The sequence below is a fragment of the Gymnogyps californianus genome, chromosome Z (assembly GCF_018139145.2).
Source record: "Gymnogyps californianus isolate 813 chromosome Z, ASM1813914v2, whole genome shotgun sequence".
Taxonomy (NCBI): domain Eukaryota; kingdom Metazoa; phylum Chordata; class Aves; order Accipitriformes; family Cathartidae; genus Gymnogyps; species Gymnogyps californianus.
Window position 1 is genome coordinate 29,625,119 of NC_059500.1, and position 16,981 is coordinate 29,642,099.

At 42.9% G+C, this 16,981-nt stretch overlaps 1 protein-coding gene across 1 annotated transcript in view; it reads left to right on the top strand.

Annotated features, from left to right (window-relative positions):
• Positions 1-15,037, top strand: part of LOC127027589 (neuronal acetylcholine receptor subunit alpha-7-like) — a 64,569-nt gene extending 49,532 nt beyond the window's left edge. The window contains exons 9-10 of the mRNA XM_050913376.1: positions 9,164-9,273; positions 14,516-15,037. Of these exons, the coding sequence (XP_050769333.1) occupies positions 9,164-9,273; positions 14,516-15,037 (632 nt within the window). The remainder of the gene's footprint in view (positions 1-9,163; positions 9,274-14,515) is intronic.
• The last annotated feature ends 1,944 nt before the right edge of the window (positions 15,038-16,981 follow it).

Sequence of the window (16,981 nt, forward strand, 5' to 3'; positions counted from 1 at the left end):
ATGACCTCACGCACTTTAAAAATCTGCATTATATTCTTAGGGTTGGGGTTTTTAAAAAGAAACATACATCCACACCTACCTGGACCTGGATGAACACTCCAGGCCTTTGCTGGTACAAAACCACTAGTGCCTAACATGCTATACCTCTTACATTTCTCCGCCTTCTGACCGCAGCTTTAACTACTGAGCTGTAATAACATGGGAAATTCTCACTGCTGTTTGGAGTGTCCTTGTTGAGGGAGAAAAGGCAAGCTGGTCTAATATGGCATCAAGAAAAGAACTAGCTTCTGAGGTCCGGTACATTTGCAAAGAAATGTGGAAATCCCAGTTCTTCTTAGTTGAGGCCACTCTCCCTTGACCTCAACTTACATTTACAATAAATGAAGCACCTCTCAGCCTAAATAATCACAAGGAGGCAGGTGGGGCAAGATACTTGCTTTTTTCTACCTCTCTGCAAAGTGGGTCCCTGCTTCCTTGGTATGTCCTCTGCATTCTGTGTCTGTTCGTGAAGCTGCCCAGAGCAGAGACTCTCTTACTCCACACATGCAACTTCCCCACACAATGGACTCCCATTTCTATGTAGCCTACTGACTGCTGTGTTAATATACATTAAAAACAAACCAACTTCTTTTCTGTAAAAACCAAATGACAAAGCTTGGCCTAGAAATCAACAGCAGGCTGCTCAACACCTTTGAACACCAGGACCCTGCTGCTCCTCTACACTGTAGGGTGATGGGTAGAGCTTTCCTTTCCACAGTGAGCCAGCCTTTTTCCATGCTAAGAAATGTTCCAGTTGGACAGGCTGTGTCTCTACATTTGCCCCCTGCTCTCACTCAGCTTTCTTGGGGCTTGCATTCACATCACTAACTAGCTACTCCTTGCCCAGCAGCATGCCTGCTCCTGTCCTTCTCCAGGAGATCCTCTGGTTTTGGGGGAACAAGATATTTCCAAAGCCCAGTTTTCAGCAGCATGTATACGTGCGAAGCAAGGCACTGCAATCTTTCAAAAGTGGAATCCTGCCCTTCTGCAAGCTCATCTGTGATGCCAAAGAAAGGAGAAGTCTGGGAACCAGAGCAAAGATGCCTCTGTTTTTGTTTAAAACATTAACCACCCATAGCAACAGAAACCAGCTCAGCCATTTGGATCAAAAGCGTTAAAGACCCATAACATCTACAAACACAACAGTTTGGCCAGAATCCAACACAAGTCGACTATATGAACAAGGCTTGTTTCACTACAGGGTCCTGGAGGTCCCTCCTGGCACTTAAAATCTCTAGAGTGTAGCTCCTAAAACACTTTCAGACCATGACTCTATACAGCAGCAGCTGTGTCCTAAACTTACCCTTCCTAGTATAGCTTAATTATGCCTCATGGGAAGTGTGTCTGGCTGCACTTGTGATTTGACTTACTTTTAATTTCTCTCTTTAAAAATACTTTTATCAAGAGTCTACGTAAGTAGACAGCTGGAGTTCATTACTTGAGGAAAGGTTATACACAAATGCAGAGAACTCCAGATGTGTTATACACCTGAAATTACTGGTCTGAGTGCACTAATCACTGGGTAAAATCATAAAGCCTGTGTGATACAGCTCAGGTATATGACAAAAATTGTTCTTTCTGCTTCTAAAAACTTACTCAATTATGCATAGATTTGTCTCGCACTATAAATGTCAGTAATTTCATGGGGATTTCATGCAACTTCCTGCCCTTACCACATAACACCGTTGCACTCAGTCTGGTGCATTGTGTAAGAAGGCATATCCATGTCCCACTGTGTTGATTTCCTGATTCAATGACCAAATCAAAATTAAACAAATACTGTTATTTCAATTAGAGCTTTTGTACAAGCTCAGATCCTGCCCATTGAAATTAATGGCTTAGGTAATTCACCTGGCAACTACATTTGAGACATTTAGATCTAAACTGGAAGGGCTTTTTTTATTTCTATAAAGACAATGTGATCCATGTAAATAGCACTGGATAATCAGATCAGCTTATGGTAAAAGTTTTATGACCATCTCTGAAGAAAGGATGAGTTCCTTCCTTAGGCAATAGACATACACCTGAATTCCTTTTTTTTAAAGTCCACTGTGCCTCCCTGTTTACAGTCTCCATATCCCTGACTTGTTTCATTAAACTGTGTTTTCCATCTGAAAGCAACCTTGTAATTAAGGCTACGAAATCATGCATTAAGAAGTCACTAAGGAACAAGTTCCCCTAAGTCAAGACAGTCCTAACTGTAACTTTTCCCCTTCATGACTACCCTTTGACTACAGCCTCCTTAAGATTACACAGTTGGTGGTCATGCTTACCGACATCCAGCAGTACCTGATAAAACAGTGACCAGAGTCTCATTCATCTTGCACTGTTGTAGGAATGTCTTCAAAAATAAATGTCTCAGTATAAGCTGCTAGTTTGGACTCATAGACTTAAAAAAATTCAGCTCCTAATGTAATGTTTAGTTACTACCAAAACCAGCCAGTTTTTCAGAAAGACAGATCAATCCACAGCCCATGTTAAAGTCAGACACAGCCAAAAGCCATTGCTCTGGAGAATTGAGAGCAACACAGTTATGAGCACAACCAGCACAGCTTCCTGACTCTTCTTCCTCCCCACCTGCAATATCACCTCCAGAATGGGAAACATTCGGGCCACATGGCACTGAAAAGTTTGTAGCTGTCCCCACTTTTCCCTCTCCCTCCGTGATCCCAACTCCTTCCAGCACCAGATGTTTTGTTTTTAAGAAAACACCATTAAGCCCCCAGCTGTAGTAAGCAGCAGGTTCACCTCTTGTTCCACTCTGCAGTGAGACACAGGCTGTGGAGTCCCTCCTCCACCCACCCACATCCACCTTGCACTCACCTCTGGCTTACTGTGCTGCAGTCCCACTGCTGTGAGAACAGGGTGCCACCGTGGAGAGACAGACCCTAAAATGCTTACTTTGAAAACCCCACCCAGCTCTTTACTGTCGTATTGGTCCAAAGCTACTGCAGTCTTTGAGTTGAGGCCCCAGGTGGCACAGAAAGTACAGTCACACAGAGAGACAGCTAGGAGCACCCACAGCAGGATGCTTTCAGCTTGAGACCAAAGCTGCAATAAGTTCTGAGTTGGCTGCTCTCCCTCCACCCCAGCCAGTGCTCTCAGAAAGTATCACTTTCAAAGTACTTTGTCAAAGCTGAGAAGGCATGTGTCTGCCCAAAAGCCAGATCTTGAAATGAAATGTTCGGACCTCTCAGGCCAGTCAGATGATTTGTTTCTTCCATAAACACTTTTTACACCTGGAAATTCAAGGCATCCCCTTGCACAGGAGAAGTGCTTAATAATTTCTGATTTTTTTCCATGCCCAAATAACTCCAAAGTGCTGCAAATCATTATTTCCTTCCAGCTCTCTCCAAAATAACACCATTGGTTTTGGATCAAGAATCTGTATTTTGCTCTAAAAGGAGTTTTATAGCAGAAACTGTGGAACACCTGAAAGCTGGCATGTGCAGAGAGTAGTTGAAAGGGGAACACGGGGCTCATCAGTATGAGGAACTGTCACTTCCTGTGATTAACATCCACGTGATGCTTGACACCTTGGCTGGATGTATTAAATGGTGCACAATAAAAATGAAGTTATCTTCACCTCTAGATAACAAAACTGCATTTCTCTCTGTCTTCTTTTGCTGAGTTCCTCTGCTTGCTTCTTTAAAAAACACACTTGCTGCTTAGAGCTCTACTATCATGACTTATTTTCGGCTGTGTCCCCTCCTTGCCATTCTTTATCACGCCTACATTATTTCAGTAAGAATGAAGGTTTTACGCTGTGAATAAGTACATTTGCATCAGGTGCTTGGGGTGATTTCTTGCAGTTAGTCATACAGCAAACGAGGCTACAAATTACTAAGACAAGGAAGCAATGTGGTGCTTTGCCACCTCCAGGAGTTACAGATTGTTTCAAGTTATGAACATAAGGCATTAGTGGTTCTGACTAGAGAAAGAAAATGAGATTAATCTCCTGTTACATTTTCTGTCATTTGCCTGTATGTTCTCAGCTGCTGCCACTTCACTTTACTCTGTCTCTTTTTGATTTTGTGGAGTGCTTTTCCTCCCTCCCTTTCATGGTCCTGCCTGGCACCTTGCTGGCGGCGGGACCCTGCTCAGCCTCTTCCGTGAAACAGAGATTCTCATTCACAGCAGCTCTTACAGTTTCTTGCCCCATGACCAATGGTGCTTTTCCCAAAGCCATGAGTCTTGGATGCTTTTTCTTTTCCAAAAGAAAGAGAACAGTTTTACTTTTCAAACACCCAGTTCTAGTCTTCAAAAGTATGTGGGAGGAGAAGAGTTTGAAAACACTGCGAAAACATTGCCCCTGTGCACTCTACAAGTATCATAACCAAAAGGTAGACACAGCATCCAATCCTGAAGGTTCTCACTGTTTTAAGACATTTCAGGTTTATGAGGGACCAGCTGGACTGAGATGATGCTCTTCGCTTTCTACTGTCAATGAGAGCTAATGCACGGCACAAGGTGTCCCAGCTTACAGCAAATCTCAGCAATGGTGGGAATTGTTTTCCTGCCCACCTCCTCTTCTGTGTTTCTTTGCTGTCTGCGTACAGCAGTAAATCAGCCAGCAAGGGAATCTCTCCTCTACCTTTTGGTTTCCCTGGTCTCTGAGAAACTCTGCCATCACCCTTTGTAGGCCGCAACAGCATCTGCCCAGCACCAGCCTTGGTTCCTGCCATAGGAGAAAAGAAGGGTGGTTGGAAACCCCTCTGCTGGTCTCTGAGGTTTCCTGCATCCTCCACAGGCTTCAGTTCCTTAACCTGGACCATTTCCAGAAAGAGGAGCCATGACTGTCTCTTTCTGTGCATGCTCTGGGACATTTCTCCCGTTTTCTGAGAGTTCACCAGAAGCACAAAGCACGAAGCACTGAATGTCTGAAATAACCTGACTTAGAGCAGCTCTAAACCAGTCCATCATTTCACATGCCTAACATGACGTTTCCTGCAAAGAAGGAATACAAACAGGAACACCAGAGGGAGGTATCCAACTTGATCACTGTGAATACCTAAGCACGACACTCTCCTCCTTCCCCCGCTATTTCATAGGAACAGCAAGACTGTAACTGGTCACACTGGAGAAGCTCTGCCTTTCTTGTGATTAACTGTGTTAACAAATCTGGATAATATACTGCTTTCTCAGCCAGTGTTCAGTGACAAAATCAACAAGGCAAAGCATCCATCTGGAATCATCTTGCTCCTCTTAGGGTTTCTGTTTTATTTCCCCTGCTCCTAATCAGTCCTTAAAGTTAATCCAGTTCCCCTCAAGCAGCAGATCTTCCAAAACATCTCTAAAATAATCCTAAGGTGCTCGTCTAACATCAGATAATGGCACAGAAGGTCCAAAAATGGTACTAGAAGACCCTCAAGTTACGAATTGCAAGTCATTGCCATCCTTTTGATATAGGTGATGTCAGAGGATGCCTGCAAGAACAAATAGCTGTTGTCACTGATTTTTTAAAAAGACTTTCTGGCTATCTGTGGTTGTATTAGATCCATATTTGCTATGACAACAGCACCTGATCATCTTCTGACAGTGCTGAGACAGAGGCTGACAACTCCCAGATGCTACAACAGCTGTCCAGGTAGTGTGTTACATCACGCCTCCTTTGGCAAAAAAAGGGAAGAAAATCAATTGTAGAAGCACAAATACTTCATACTACTTGAAAGAGATCAACTGAGCATCCAAAACAGCTTTTCCATTCGCACAAAACAGCTGAAGAAAGAGCATGCAGGTTTGAAAACACATGAAGAGCATCTAGCAGTGACCAGTGCAGACCTTGGTATCCTTGAGGAATGTCGCTGTGTAAGTCATGGATATTGAGGGGCTCCAAACACAGGTCTTCTGGTCCCTTTTCCTAGCGTGTGGCGGCTGTCCAGGGCAGAGAGTGCAAATGAACCAGTTCCTCTCCGGAAGCGGTCAGTCACTTCCCAGCTGTGCCTCAGAGCAGCTGACATACAGCAACCAGGCCCCTGCTCTTTCAAATGTACTCTGATCTGGGATTGCTGTTCCTGACACTGCCCATGGTGAAGTAATTTGTTAAAGCCTCCAAGCTGACCCATCCATACCAGAGACAATCTAGTAACCAGGAGCTCTTAAGTAGAATACAGAGAGAAGCTTAGTGAGAGTTGCTGAGCATTTCCCTTCTGCAGTTTAAATGAAAGGGACTGAGCTTCTTTGTAAAATCAGATTTGCATTTACCCCCGCCAACAGACACATGTAGGGGTAGGACTTTGTGGGAGTGGCAGCTTCAAAGCCTTACCTGCCTAAGTGCTGTAAGCTTTAAGAAGGACCCTAAAATACTGTTGAAAAAAGTCTGGTGGATGGGCTGCGGCTGCTGCTTGGGAGACCAAAGTTAAGTTCTTACTCCACTGCTTGTCTCCCATACCATATCTCACAGGAGAGCATCCTATTTCTGTGCTCAGCAACATCAGTGGAGGCCCAGGAATAGAGTTCACTAATTCAGGACTGTGTGGGGCTAGGGTACGGTGAGTGAAGACTGCGTCCCGTGGCTCCAAGGAAAGTGTTATCTATGCACATTGTAGCTTGATACTTTCAGCAGTTAGGCTCCTCTGCTCACAGGATTACTGGAGAAGGTCGAGTCACAGTCATATCAGAGGGGGTGCTAGAGGTGAAAAGGGACAGCAGCCCTTGTAGCTTTCACCAAGTGATGGGTTTGATCTGGCTGGTGTGAGGGCTAAAGACTGCCAGGAACAGAGATGCCAAACCAGCAGACTGGAGGAGGACTAAGCCATGCTTTTAGGGAGGTGCATGGGAGACAGCACAGGAGTCTTCCCCACCAGTTCTCCTGACTGCTGCAGGAGGACCATGGTTTTCTGCTGCCGGGAAAGAGAGGATGTAGGATTAAACCCTGGAAGGAAAGATCAGAAAATGCTGAGTGTGTATGGATACCGTTTCAGTGCCAGCACCATTTTGCCTCATGGACATACCCACTCAGTTCTGGGGCTTTTCCTTCCCTTACAGGTGAACCGTCATTGTCTTGGCCTTCCCTACCTGTGGCTCTACCCCAATGCAGGGTCTGGATTGTAAGCACAGAGTCATGTTTTCAATCAAAGAGCTCCACGGGCAGAAGATCTAGCAATTCCTTTGTGAACAACAGCTGTTAGGTCTACCTTGTCTTGCCACAGGGAAGGAGGCAACAGCCTTCATCATATCTGCAATTAGAGATATGTGTGTCATATGTCACCTAACATGACAGGTGTGCCAGCCATTGCTGCTTCCTTCCTCCCCTTTCACTGCTGGTTCTTCAGGGCTGGCAAAATCCAGCCCTAGAGTAGGTCTGGGCTGCACCAGGATTTTGGGGCTTTCTCCACCTGAAATGAATATAGTACCTGCACCTACCTGGGCTGCATAAGTGTACCTGCCAGTTCTCATTTCACAGATACCTTGTGACACTTGATTGCCTGGCACTGATAATAGGGCTGAAATACCATACCCTGTTTTCTCCATCCTTACTTTCCAAGTGAAAACTTCACTGTACCTTGAACAGAAGGGCTCCCCCAAAATGCAGGTGATGCACACCCAGCCATCTTTCTCGCCTACCACCAGGCAAAAACATAAAACATCTTTCTTTATGGGTCCACAGGTCCCCTACAATTCCCAGTCTGTTCCTTCAGGGAACTGTTTTCCCTGTTTACTAGCAGGTCTTCATAGCAGTTTCCTGACCTCTGTTCCTGGGTTTACAGCACAAAAAAATGAGTGTGAATTCCTTTACTAATCGTTGGCTGGGATCTTGAGTCAGATAATACTAAATTGTTTCCTAGTTCAACCAGGTGACTAATTTTCCAAAGATCTGTGAAAAAGCTATTTTAAATGGACCACTTCAGGCCTTTGAATTCTGGTGGCATCGAAATGCGTAGAATTTATGGAAGTTATTTAGTGACTTATGGCAGTAATTAAACCAGCGATATCAACACTGCTGTGTTTCTGTTACACTGGGCGTACTGGAATCAGATCAGCCAGCTTCCCTGAAACCTGAGTTCCTGGTTTGCTCTGCTTCTGCCTGGCTCTGTTCTCTCATGAGTAAGTACAGCAGAGACCTTTCAATTCACCGCACCCTTGGGACTATTCTTCTAATTCAGCTGCACAATTCATTTTGCCATGGAAAGCCATGCCTGCCTCTTGAAGCAATTGCAGCATTGGTTATTATGAACAAGCTTTTTGCTGCTGAGGCAGTGGGAATTGGTATTGAGAAACAGAGCTGGAACAAAACTTGCCTTGGAGCTTGTATTTAATTTTTTACTTTTCCTGCAAGCTGCAGGAGGGAGGGCTGCGGGTAGGAGGAGGCTGCAGTCTGGGACAGTGTCACATGCTCTCCCACATCACCCCTTCGTATCAGCCAACACTAATGCTCCCTGGTATTTTGCCACAGCAGCCTTCAAATGTCATTAGCCCTGTGAGTAATTCCACTTTACACTCCAGTGCATCAGCCTCACTCCTGGCATGAGGAAGCTCTGCTGCCACTTAGGAGATACAGTTTCAAGTCTCAGTTCTGGCTTTCAAGATCTTTAGTTCTTTCCTGCATGGCAGGCTTAAATTTAGCACTCAGCAAGGGTGTAGCATGCTTTCACAGGAACCAAAAGAAGTGGTCCTGAGGGCTGAGGAGGGTGCTGAAAAATATGCCTAACCCTTTGTGAGCAGTGGTGGGGTGAGGGAGGGGGTCTGGTGACACCTTCTGAGGGGGTCCAGTGACACCATGAGGACACCATTTCCCTCCAGCACCTCTGCTGGTACCGCAGGGTGGCCCAGGACTGGGGATGCTGATGTTTAGTAGGTCTGGTCAGCTCAGCTTCTCACTGTCCTGGCTCAGGCAGGGAGCTGGTCCATAGCAGGGGGCCCTACATTCCTCTCTGGGAACAAAACCCAAGCAGTTTACACCTTTCACTGGCTCTAGACCTTCTCTCGCTGGAGAGGAGGGAGCTGAGCAGATACACTGAAAACCTCAAAGGCCTCAAATGCTCCAGTGTGGAAGACCAGAGAAAAGGATGTTTGGATGTGATGCAGCACTTCTCAAATGTAGATCTCAAGGCATGGCCAACAAATATTATTTGCCTTTTGTTTGTTTTTTCCCTTCCTAACTAAGTCCTTCTTTTACTTGCAGCTCAGTATTTTGCTAGCATCATGGTTATCGTTGGTCTGTCTGTGGTGGTAACAGTGCTGGTTCTGCAGTTTCACCATCATGACCCACAAGCAGGAAAGATGCCCAAATGGGTAAGCAGCTTTGGTGGTAAATATTCAATAGCCTACTGAAAGAAAAAATTAATCTAAAAGCTATAGTAAACTAGTTATAGATGAGGGGCAGAAGTTGTTCTCCATTAATCTGAAGAGTCAGCTACAGACAGTATGTTTGACACTTACTTTTGCTATTGGAGGGAAAGAACAAACATACTAAATTTGGTTTTCCATAAAAACAGTATCTGTAATTTGGGGTTTCTGTTTAAACTTACAATGGGGTGGTTGAGTCATGGCAGAGTAATCTTGCTCAGCACCCACTTTGCAAGTGCTAACCCTGTGCAATCAAAGTGCAACACCTTTGATTTCTTATCCAGAAGACACCAGTACTGATAAAATGTGACATTTCAAAGCACTAAACAAACACTTCCTGGTCTCTGCTGGGCAGTTTGTCTGCTTTGTTACCTTACAGAGGTTCTCACTGCAGTTTGTGACAGAGCTGTAATCTCCCAAAACAAAGACAGGAGGTGAAGCCAATTTACTTCTGTCTTGCATCTGTTCCAGTTATGAGCTGGCTCCCTGAGTTGCTGGAAGATCAGGAACCCCAATATCTCAATGTAGTGAGGGTGTTGAATACTGAACCCAGCTATGCTTCTCACAGCTTGGAGCTCACTGCCACTGCACCACCAGCAGAAACAGAAAAGCAATGCTGTTGGGCTCAGTCTGACTGTACTGAGGAGACCCCTGGACTTCCCTGGCTTGGAAACCTACGTTCTGCTAAAGTCACATCCCCTTGTCTGTGTGGAAAAACAATTTTGTTTGCCAAAATCTGCTGCCATCTGATCAATTCTCAGTGCATTAACATGTGGTCTCTCTCCCTCTTTTCTCTACAGCAGTAGACTCTGTTAGCCCAGTGAGGTCTGACATCAATGCCAGCTGGCTTTCAGGAGGAATGTGTTTCCATTAGATTTTCAAGTTAAAAGAAAAGATGCTTTTTTTCTGTCTCCTTTTCCCAATGACAGATTTTAGAATAAGCAAGGTATGCTTTGTATTTACAAAAAGAAAAGGAATGAAAGCAGAAGCAGATACAAATAGTCACAGTCAACTATCTACCCAGCCTGGTTTCACAGAAGTCTAGTTGTACAGCATCCTCTGGTATCTCATTCACCACATTTGTCATGCTAGACAATTATCCTGACATGACGTTGAATGTCACATGGTTACCAATGTCAGGCTGAGTACAGAACAGCTTTCTAATTTAGCCTCTCTAAAAATAAACCGCAGCATCAATGCAAATTAAAAGAAAAATGTCCAGTAGCAATTAAGCATACTAACAATTGTTTCTTAAAGTGCTGTACCATTTAAAATCATCTTTACTTTCAAGACAGCAGAGTATCTGAATTCTGGATAAACCTGCATGTAAGCAAGACCTGCGGCACAAATCTGGGTAAACGTGCTTCAGATGTCTACATGGACAGGGTCTGCAGGAGCATAACAGCCCCCATGGACAATTTTATTGTTTCGTCTGCTTTTCGAGGAGCCTAGACACAATGGCTCATGTTAAATCTGCTCACAGGCCCTGCAAGTCAGCTTTTGCTCTCTACCAGTGTCTTGCTCTCTTGGCTGGAAACACAGTGTGCAACAAATTCTCACTCTTGAGGAACCTTGTTCAATGGCCTGACAGCTGAACTGGCATACATTAAAAAAATGCCATCAGGAAGCAAAGACTGTGGAAAGCATTACTGGGAAGCACAGATGATAGACTGTGAAAGTTGTAGACCAGGCAAGCTGACAGGGCTGAGAGATCTCAAAAGAAAAAGAGTGAATGCCAATTGTGCAGGGAAGAGGCTCACCTCACAAAAGTGGGCATTAGTCCTCTGCAAGGCATGGGCAAGGCTCAGTCATTAGGATTCATGGCAAAGTCTCCTTTTTTTTTTTTTCCTGTCCACCTATGTCAGGTGTTTCTTACAGAGACACCCTGAAAGATTTTTGCTCAATAAAAACCAGGAATCTAAGAGCCATCTGCAGAACGAAGGAAATGTTGCTTACCCGAAATTTGCTCTCTGCAATTCCAGTCCCAGCAGATACACCTACCATCTACTTACTCCCTGCACCCTTCTCATCCTGACAGAGCCAGACATCAGTTTATTGCAAAGCTCTAACCCTGATTGATTGGATGTTGTTACAGGATTGTTCTTACCTCCTGCTTAAATAGAATTAGCTGCTGGAGTGAGTTGCAGGGGAAGGCATTGGGCTTGTGTGGAAGCAGCACCAGACCTAGAAGATTTAACTGACTGCATTGCCTAAAAACCCGCTTTCTAAACTATTTACACTTGAGCAGCTTCTTTTCCCTGCCTATCTCTCAAGGGCTCTGTGCTTGGCCTTTGAAGCAGAAGAGGGAGGAGATGTGCATGTTAGTATTTAGCTTCTCTGTAGGTGCTCACTTCTTCCCTTACTCCACTGCTGAGAATTGTGCCTTCCTTTGTATTAATCTTTGGTGACTTACTAAAGCCAACTTTTTCCAAGAGAGGAGTTTAAATCTGAGGTGTTCAGTCAGGGCGTTTGTTGGCTACTCAGATGGGGAGAGCTGCTAGCTACTTGAGACTTTTGATAATGTCTGCTGAGCTAGCATGGAAAAGAGCACTAAAGAAGGTCCAGCTAAAGAGCAGTTTGGGAGCAGATAACATCAGGCATGGGTTACAGCTCCATTGACCTACCTCTGCTGACAACCAAGACTGTTGCATAGGTGAGAGACATGGAGAGACCAAGCACAGAGAGAAGAAAGGGTTTTGTGGGAAAAGGCAAGAGCACTCTGGCTCTTTGCTGTGCCTAAATCAGGTTTGTTAGGTTTCAGGCTTTTCTTTCGATATGCTTTAAACCTGGACATGCACAGATTTGCTCAGGTGCTGATGCCCCTTACCAGGAGAGCTTTAATTGGAGACTCTCCCCTCTGGACTGGGCCAAGCAGGTGGCTGTGATGGGAGCTAGCAGTACAGCTGTGTTATGCTTAGGGGAGGACCTTGGTGGAGAGGGTCACAGCAGGGTTAGGCTCTTGACCTCTGAGGGCAGCTGTACCTGTGTCCTTCCTTCAGAGAAACCCAGATATGATAATGCAGGTGAGAACATAAATTCATACCATCATGCCCAGGCTGTTTTCCAACAACCCCTATGCTGCAGCTGTCTGCTGAATTAATTGGTATGACAAGAACAGATTGATGCCTGAGTGTCTGTGTTTTCAAGGAAATAGGGCATTTGGAATTTCAAGCAAATTAGAAGCTGTGTTGATGTCTTCTGTGTATTTATTTTTCTAAGGGAAATGGGTTTGTTGTATTTATAAATCTAATTTCCCTAAGGAGTAAACACTTCGTCTTGAAAGAAAAAGTAGCATTTCTGTAGAATAGAGCTTTTTCACCTCACATCTCCTTCCAGAGCTAAGGAAGACATATTAACATTTTCCAATAGCAAAGTTTGTCTGGCTTAGCATTTTGGAATTTCACAGTACTGGAGAATTAATTTCTCTCTCCCCTTTGCCACTGACACTGTTGAAATATTGCTAGCAATTAAGATCTTTATTTTGTTCCATGAAGTTCCATTTTGTGTCCATAACCAGTCAGAGGACATTGTAATTAAGTAAGTTCAATTAAATGCAGGATCCATTTTTTAGGCTGGTACATTATAGTTTTCTATTTGTCTGTGGTGACCACGGAGGAAATAATGAAATATTTAAAGACCCCAATGAAAGCAGAATAATATGAATCACAGGAAAATAGTCTTTCAGGATGAAGAATAAAAGATTCATCAGTGGGAGAGAAGCAGAAAGGCTTGCAGAAAGTGGCATGGGGCTGTGACCCAGAAAAGCTCACACTGCAGAATTTAAAAATTGTGTAACCATCTTCTACTGGTCATTGTTTTTGGCCTTTACTATTATTATTCCCACCTATGGTAATTAATGCCTCCTCCTTTCTGAAATTAGGCTTGTCATTACAGAAGCAACTCAAAGTGCTAGCTGTAATTTCCCCATCCCCACATCTGTACTGTGCAAACACAGGAGACAACTCATCCTGTATCTAAAACAACCTTGGAAGCAAAGTGTGGTCCTGAGTCAAACATGGCCAAAGTGACTGGAGCAGGATCACACAGGGAGTCGTAGGCCAAGGCTTAGAAGTGAAACCAGAGGTCACGTCTGTTCCCTCCTGCACATCAGATTATTTGACTTGCAACCAGAATGATGAAGTCATTAAAAAGGCCACCTAGCCTCCTGGAGGGACTCTCACAAGCGCATTGCAAATATCCATTTTGTATACATAATACCTGAAGGACTTTATAATTACAAGATTTTACTGATTTAGTTTGCTGCCCTTCACACAAGATGTTACAGATTTCACAGCCTTTTTACTGCCTCTCACAGCAAACAATGTTAACAATAGGAATCATAGCAGGCTCAGATTTCAGACAAGACATCTGAAGATCAATTAACTGGGAAAAAATGCTGGATGTACTCTCTGGAGTTAGCTCATTTGATGACCTTGACAAGAAACATATGGGGTACAATCTGCCATGTGCAGGTTAGAGCGCTCTCATGATACACCAGAGCAGTTGTACACCAGAGCACAGGGAAATGACAGCAGTTAATAGTAGCATTCAGATTTTGAACTGCCCAATTTAATTGATTTACTATTATTCTTTTGAAAAAAGGCCTGCTGTATTATGTGGCTGAACTCTTCAAAGGAGTTTAAAAATGGCTTTCAAATTAAAAAAAACCCACAACAACCAAGGCTGTTTATTTAGACTTAAAGAATAGAGATGGGGGTGGGGAATGTGCTAAAAACAGCTGTTAGTCTGTTGTATAGGGGTTTTTTCAGTAGAATCTAAACATTGGCCCCCAAAATGTTTAGGTGTATGTCTTTCCATACTATCTGAGAAATGGTTGAAAACCATGCAGCCATATTTGTGCCCTCTGCGCAATTACAGAGATCTGGGATAGTTTGCTAAAGATAGGACTTCAAGAATTATTTTGTAAAGTAAGATTTTATATTCCTTTTGCTTTATAAGCTGAGTGGGCGTTGAACACCTCTACATTCAAGATATATCCAAAAAAAGGTCATCCTTGGGAAGAAGCCAGACCCCCAAAAATCCAGAAAGCAGATAGCTGGAGACCACAGAAAGCAGTCAGTCTTTCTAAAGGACCATACAGGCTAACTATAATAGTAACAAAATGTTTCAAAAACTTTTAAAATGCAGAAAAGCTCCCTTTATTTCTATTATGATCACTCTCTTTCAGGTCCGTGTCATCCTGCTGAATTGGTGCGCTTGGTTTTTACGAATGAAAAAACCCGGGGAAAATATAAAGCCACTTTCTTGCAAATATAGCTATCCCAAGCACCATCTGAGCGTAAACAGCATGGAGATGAATGTCCTACCTGGGCACCAGTCCAGCAATGGCAACACGATCTATAGCTACCATGCGATGGATAATCCATGCTGCTCCCAGAAGAATGATCTGGGTAGCAAGAGCGGAAAGATTACTTGCCCCTTACCAGAAGATACTGAGCTCGTTCAGAAGAAAGCTTTAATGGATACTATTCCGGTGATTGTGAAGATCCTGGAAGAAGTTCAGTTCATAGCAATGCGCTTCAGGAAACAAGATGAGGGTGAAGAGATCTGCAGTGAGTGGAAGTTTGCAGCTGCTGTGATAGACAGATTATGCCTGGTTGCATTTACCCTTTTTGCCATCATTTGCACATTTACAATACTCATGTCTGCTCCAAACTTTATAGAAGCTGTTTCAAAGGATTTTGCATAAGGTTTTCAAAGATAAGCATGATAATTTAAAAGTGAATATTGCCAGTAATTTTGCTAGATAATTTAACTCCAATAGAGAAGTGTACTTATATGTGCTAACACACACAGAAGGGGATGAAAATAATTTCAGGAGGTAATTATTCCTGATGTTAGTGATTGTAGTTACGGAATAGTAAACATATTGAGCTCTGTTACTTATTTCATAGACTAGTGCCACGTGTAATTATGTCATGATCTGTGACAAATGATAGGAATTCAAATCTGCAATATATTTATGACAAGTTAACACTAGTATCAAAGTGTTACTATGAATTTGTGAACTTTTAGGTATTGTTAATGATTTAAATGATCATTGATGTCTATAAGCTTTACAGCATTTTGTTTTTTTCAGTATATTTGTGTTTTATGATTTTTGTTTAGTGTGGCTGTGACATTCACTTCTCAGATTTGACAGACATATCTCCGCAGTCTTATGATGCTGTGTATTGTATTTATGAAAATAAACTATCATCATGTTAGCTCTTACTAGTGCAGTGACTAAAATGTTTTCTCAGTAAATATGTTAAGAGAATGTATTTTTCCCAGAATACTACTTCTTTTTTTTTTTTTTTTTAATTAGGAAATGTTGATTGTGAGGTTGGAAAAAAATCCATTCTCTATGCTGACAATCATATATATCATTAATGGTGCTTTCTTATCTCTCCTGCTGCTTAACTATTGCTGTCATCTTGAAACTCAACTTAATTTAAAATATCTCTGATCTCTTGGGACATGGTTGCCAACCTAATACTGACTAACTTGGTGTAATCAGGGCAAAAATCTTGGCTTTGCATAATCTGTAGGAAATTTGCCACTGATTTCATTGGGCTCAGATTTCATATTTAGTCTACACCACTGAAGTAGTGTTTTTTGAAAATTCTGTTAATATGGTCCCCTTTCCAACTTGGTCAGTATAGCTTTGTTAAAAGGAGCATGTAAAAGACTAATTTTATTTTGCTAAATTTTAATGTAGCGATGTTTATTAACAATTTGCTGTCCATAAGTACTCTAGTATAATGTCTATATATTAATGAAAAATAATCCAATTATGCCACTTCCCTGGAAGATAAGGGCAAAAAAGCACTATTCTCAATAGCAGCTTCTTTCCACTCACTACTGTGAGTGGGAATGACACCTCTGTTGGTTGGTGTGATTTATTTTGCCTACTGATCACAGCAGAGCTACAAAAGGACGTGGTCTGATGTAGACGCCTTTCCTCTCTGGGCTATCACAGCACTTCTCTGAATGTTCACTAAAAGAAAACAACAACCTATTATCTTCTCTGGCTGACTTTCAACTTCCTGTTCTTCCAGTTTTAGTGTACCAAAATTAACATTTCCCACATCTGCATGATGGGATCCTTCCCACCATCACAGTTGGAGAGAAAGAAGTAGATCATGGCACTATTACTCAACAGAAAGTATTTCCATCTAAAAGGTGATGGTGAAGCTGGTAGTTCTACAAACTGAAGGAATATGCAACTGTTTCTTTTAGGATAAGGTGCTTGAGCTTTTCCACTATTGCTCTTCATTATGTGGTGATGGCTTCCTTTAAGTAAAGATTTCACTGTAATGAACGTTACCTCTGTAGCTGTAAGATTAGATCATCACACGAATGGATTTATCACACTGCTTGGAGTTATGTTCGAAAAAGCACCTAAAAGCTATTGGAGGTCCTGACTTCTGTCACCTGTTTTGTATTTCACTTACTTAGCTTTTCCTCTCCTTGAGGTTACTTCAGTTCTGGGCGCAGCTCAGAGGGGTAACAATGGCTTATAGTAAAAGCCTCTACTGAAAATTCAATCCATATTTCAGAGAGATCTTGTTTTCCTTCATAGGAGCATTAGTGCTCTAAGTAGCTCTTTCTGAGCCTGTAGGAGAAAACTCCTGTGATCTCTGCTTCTTTC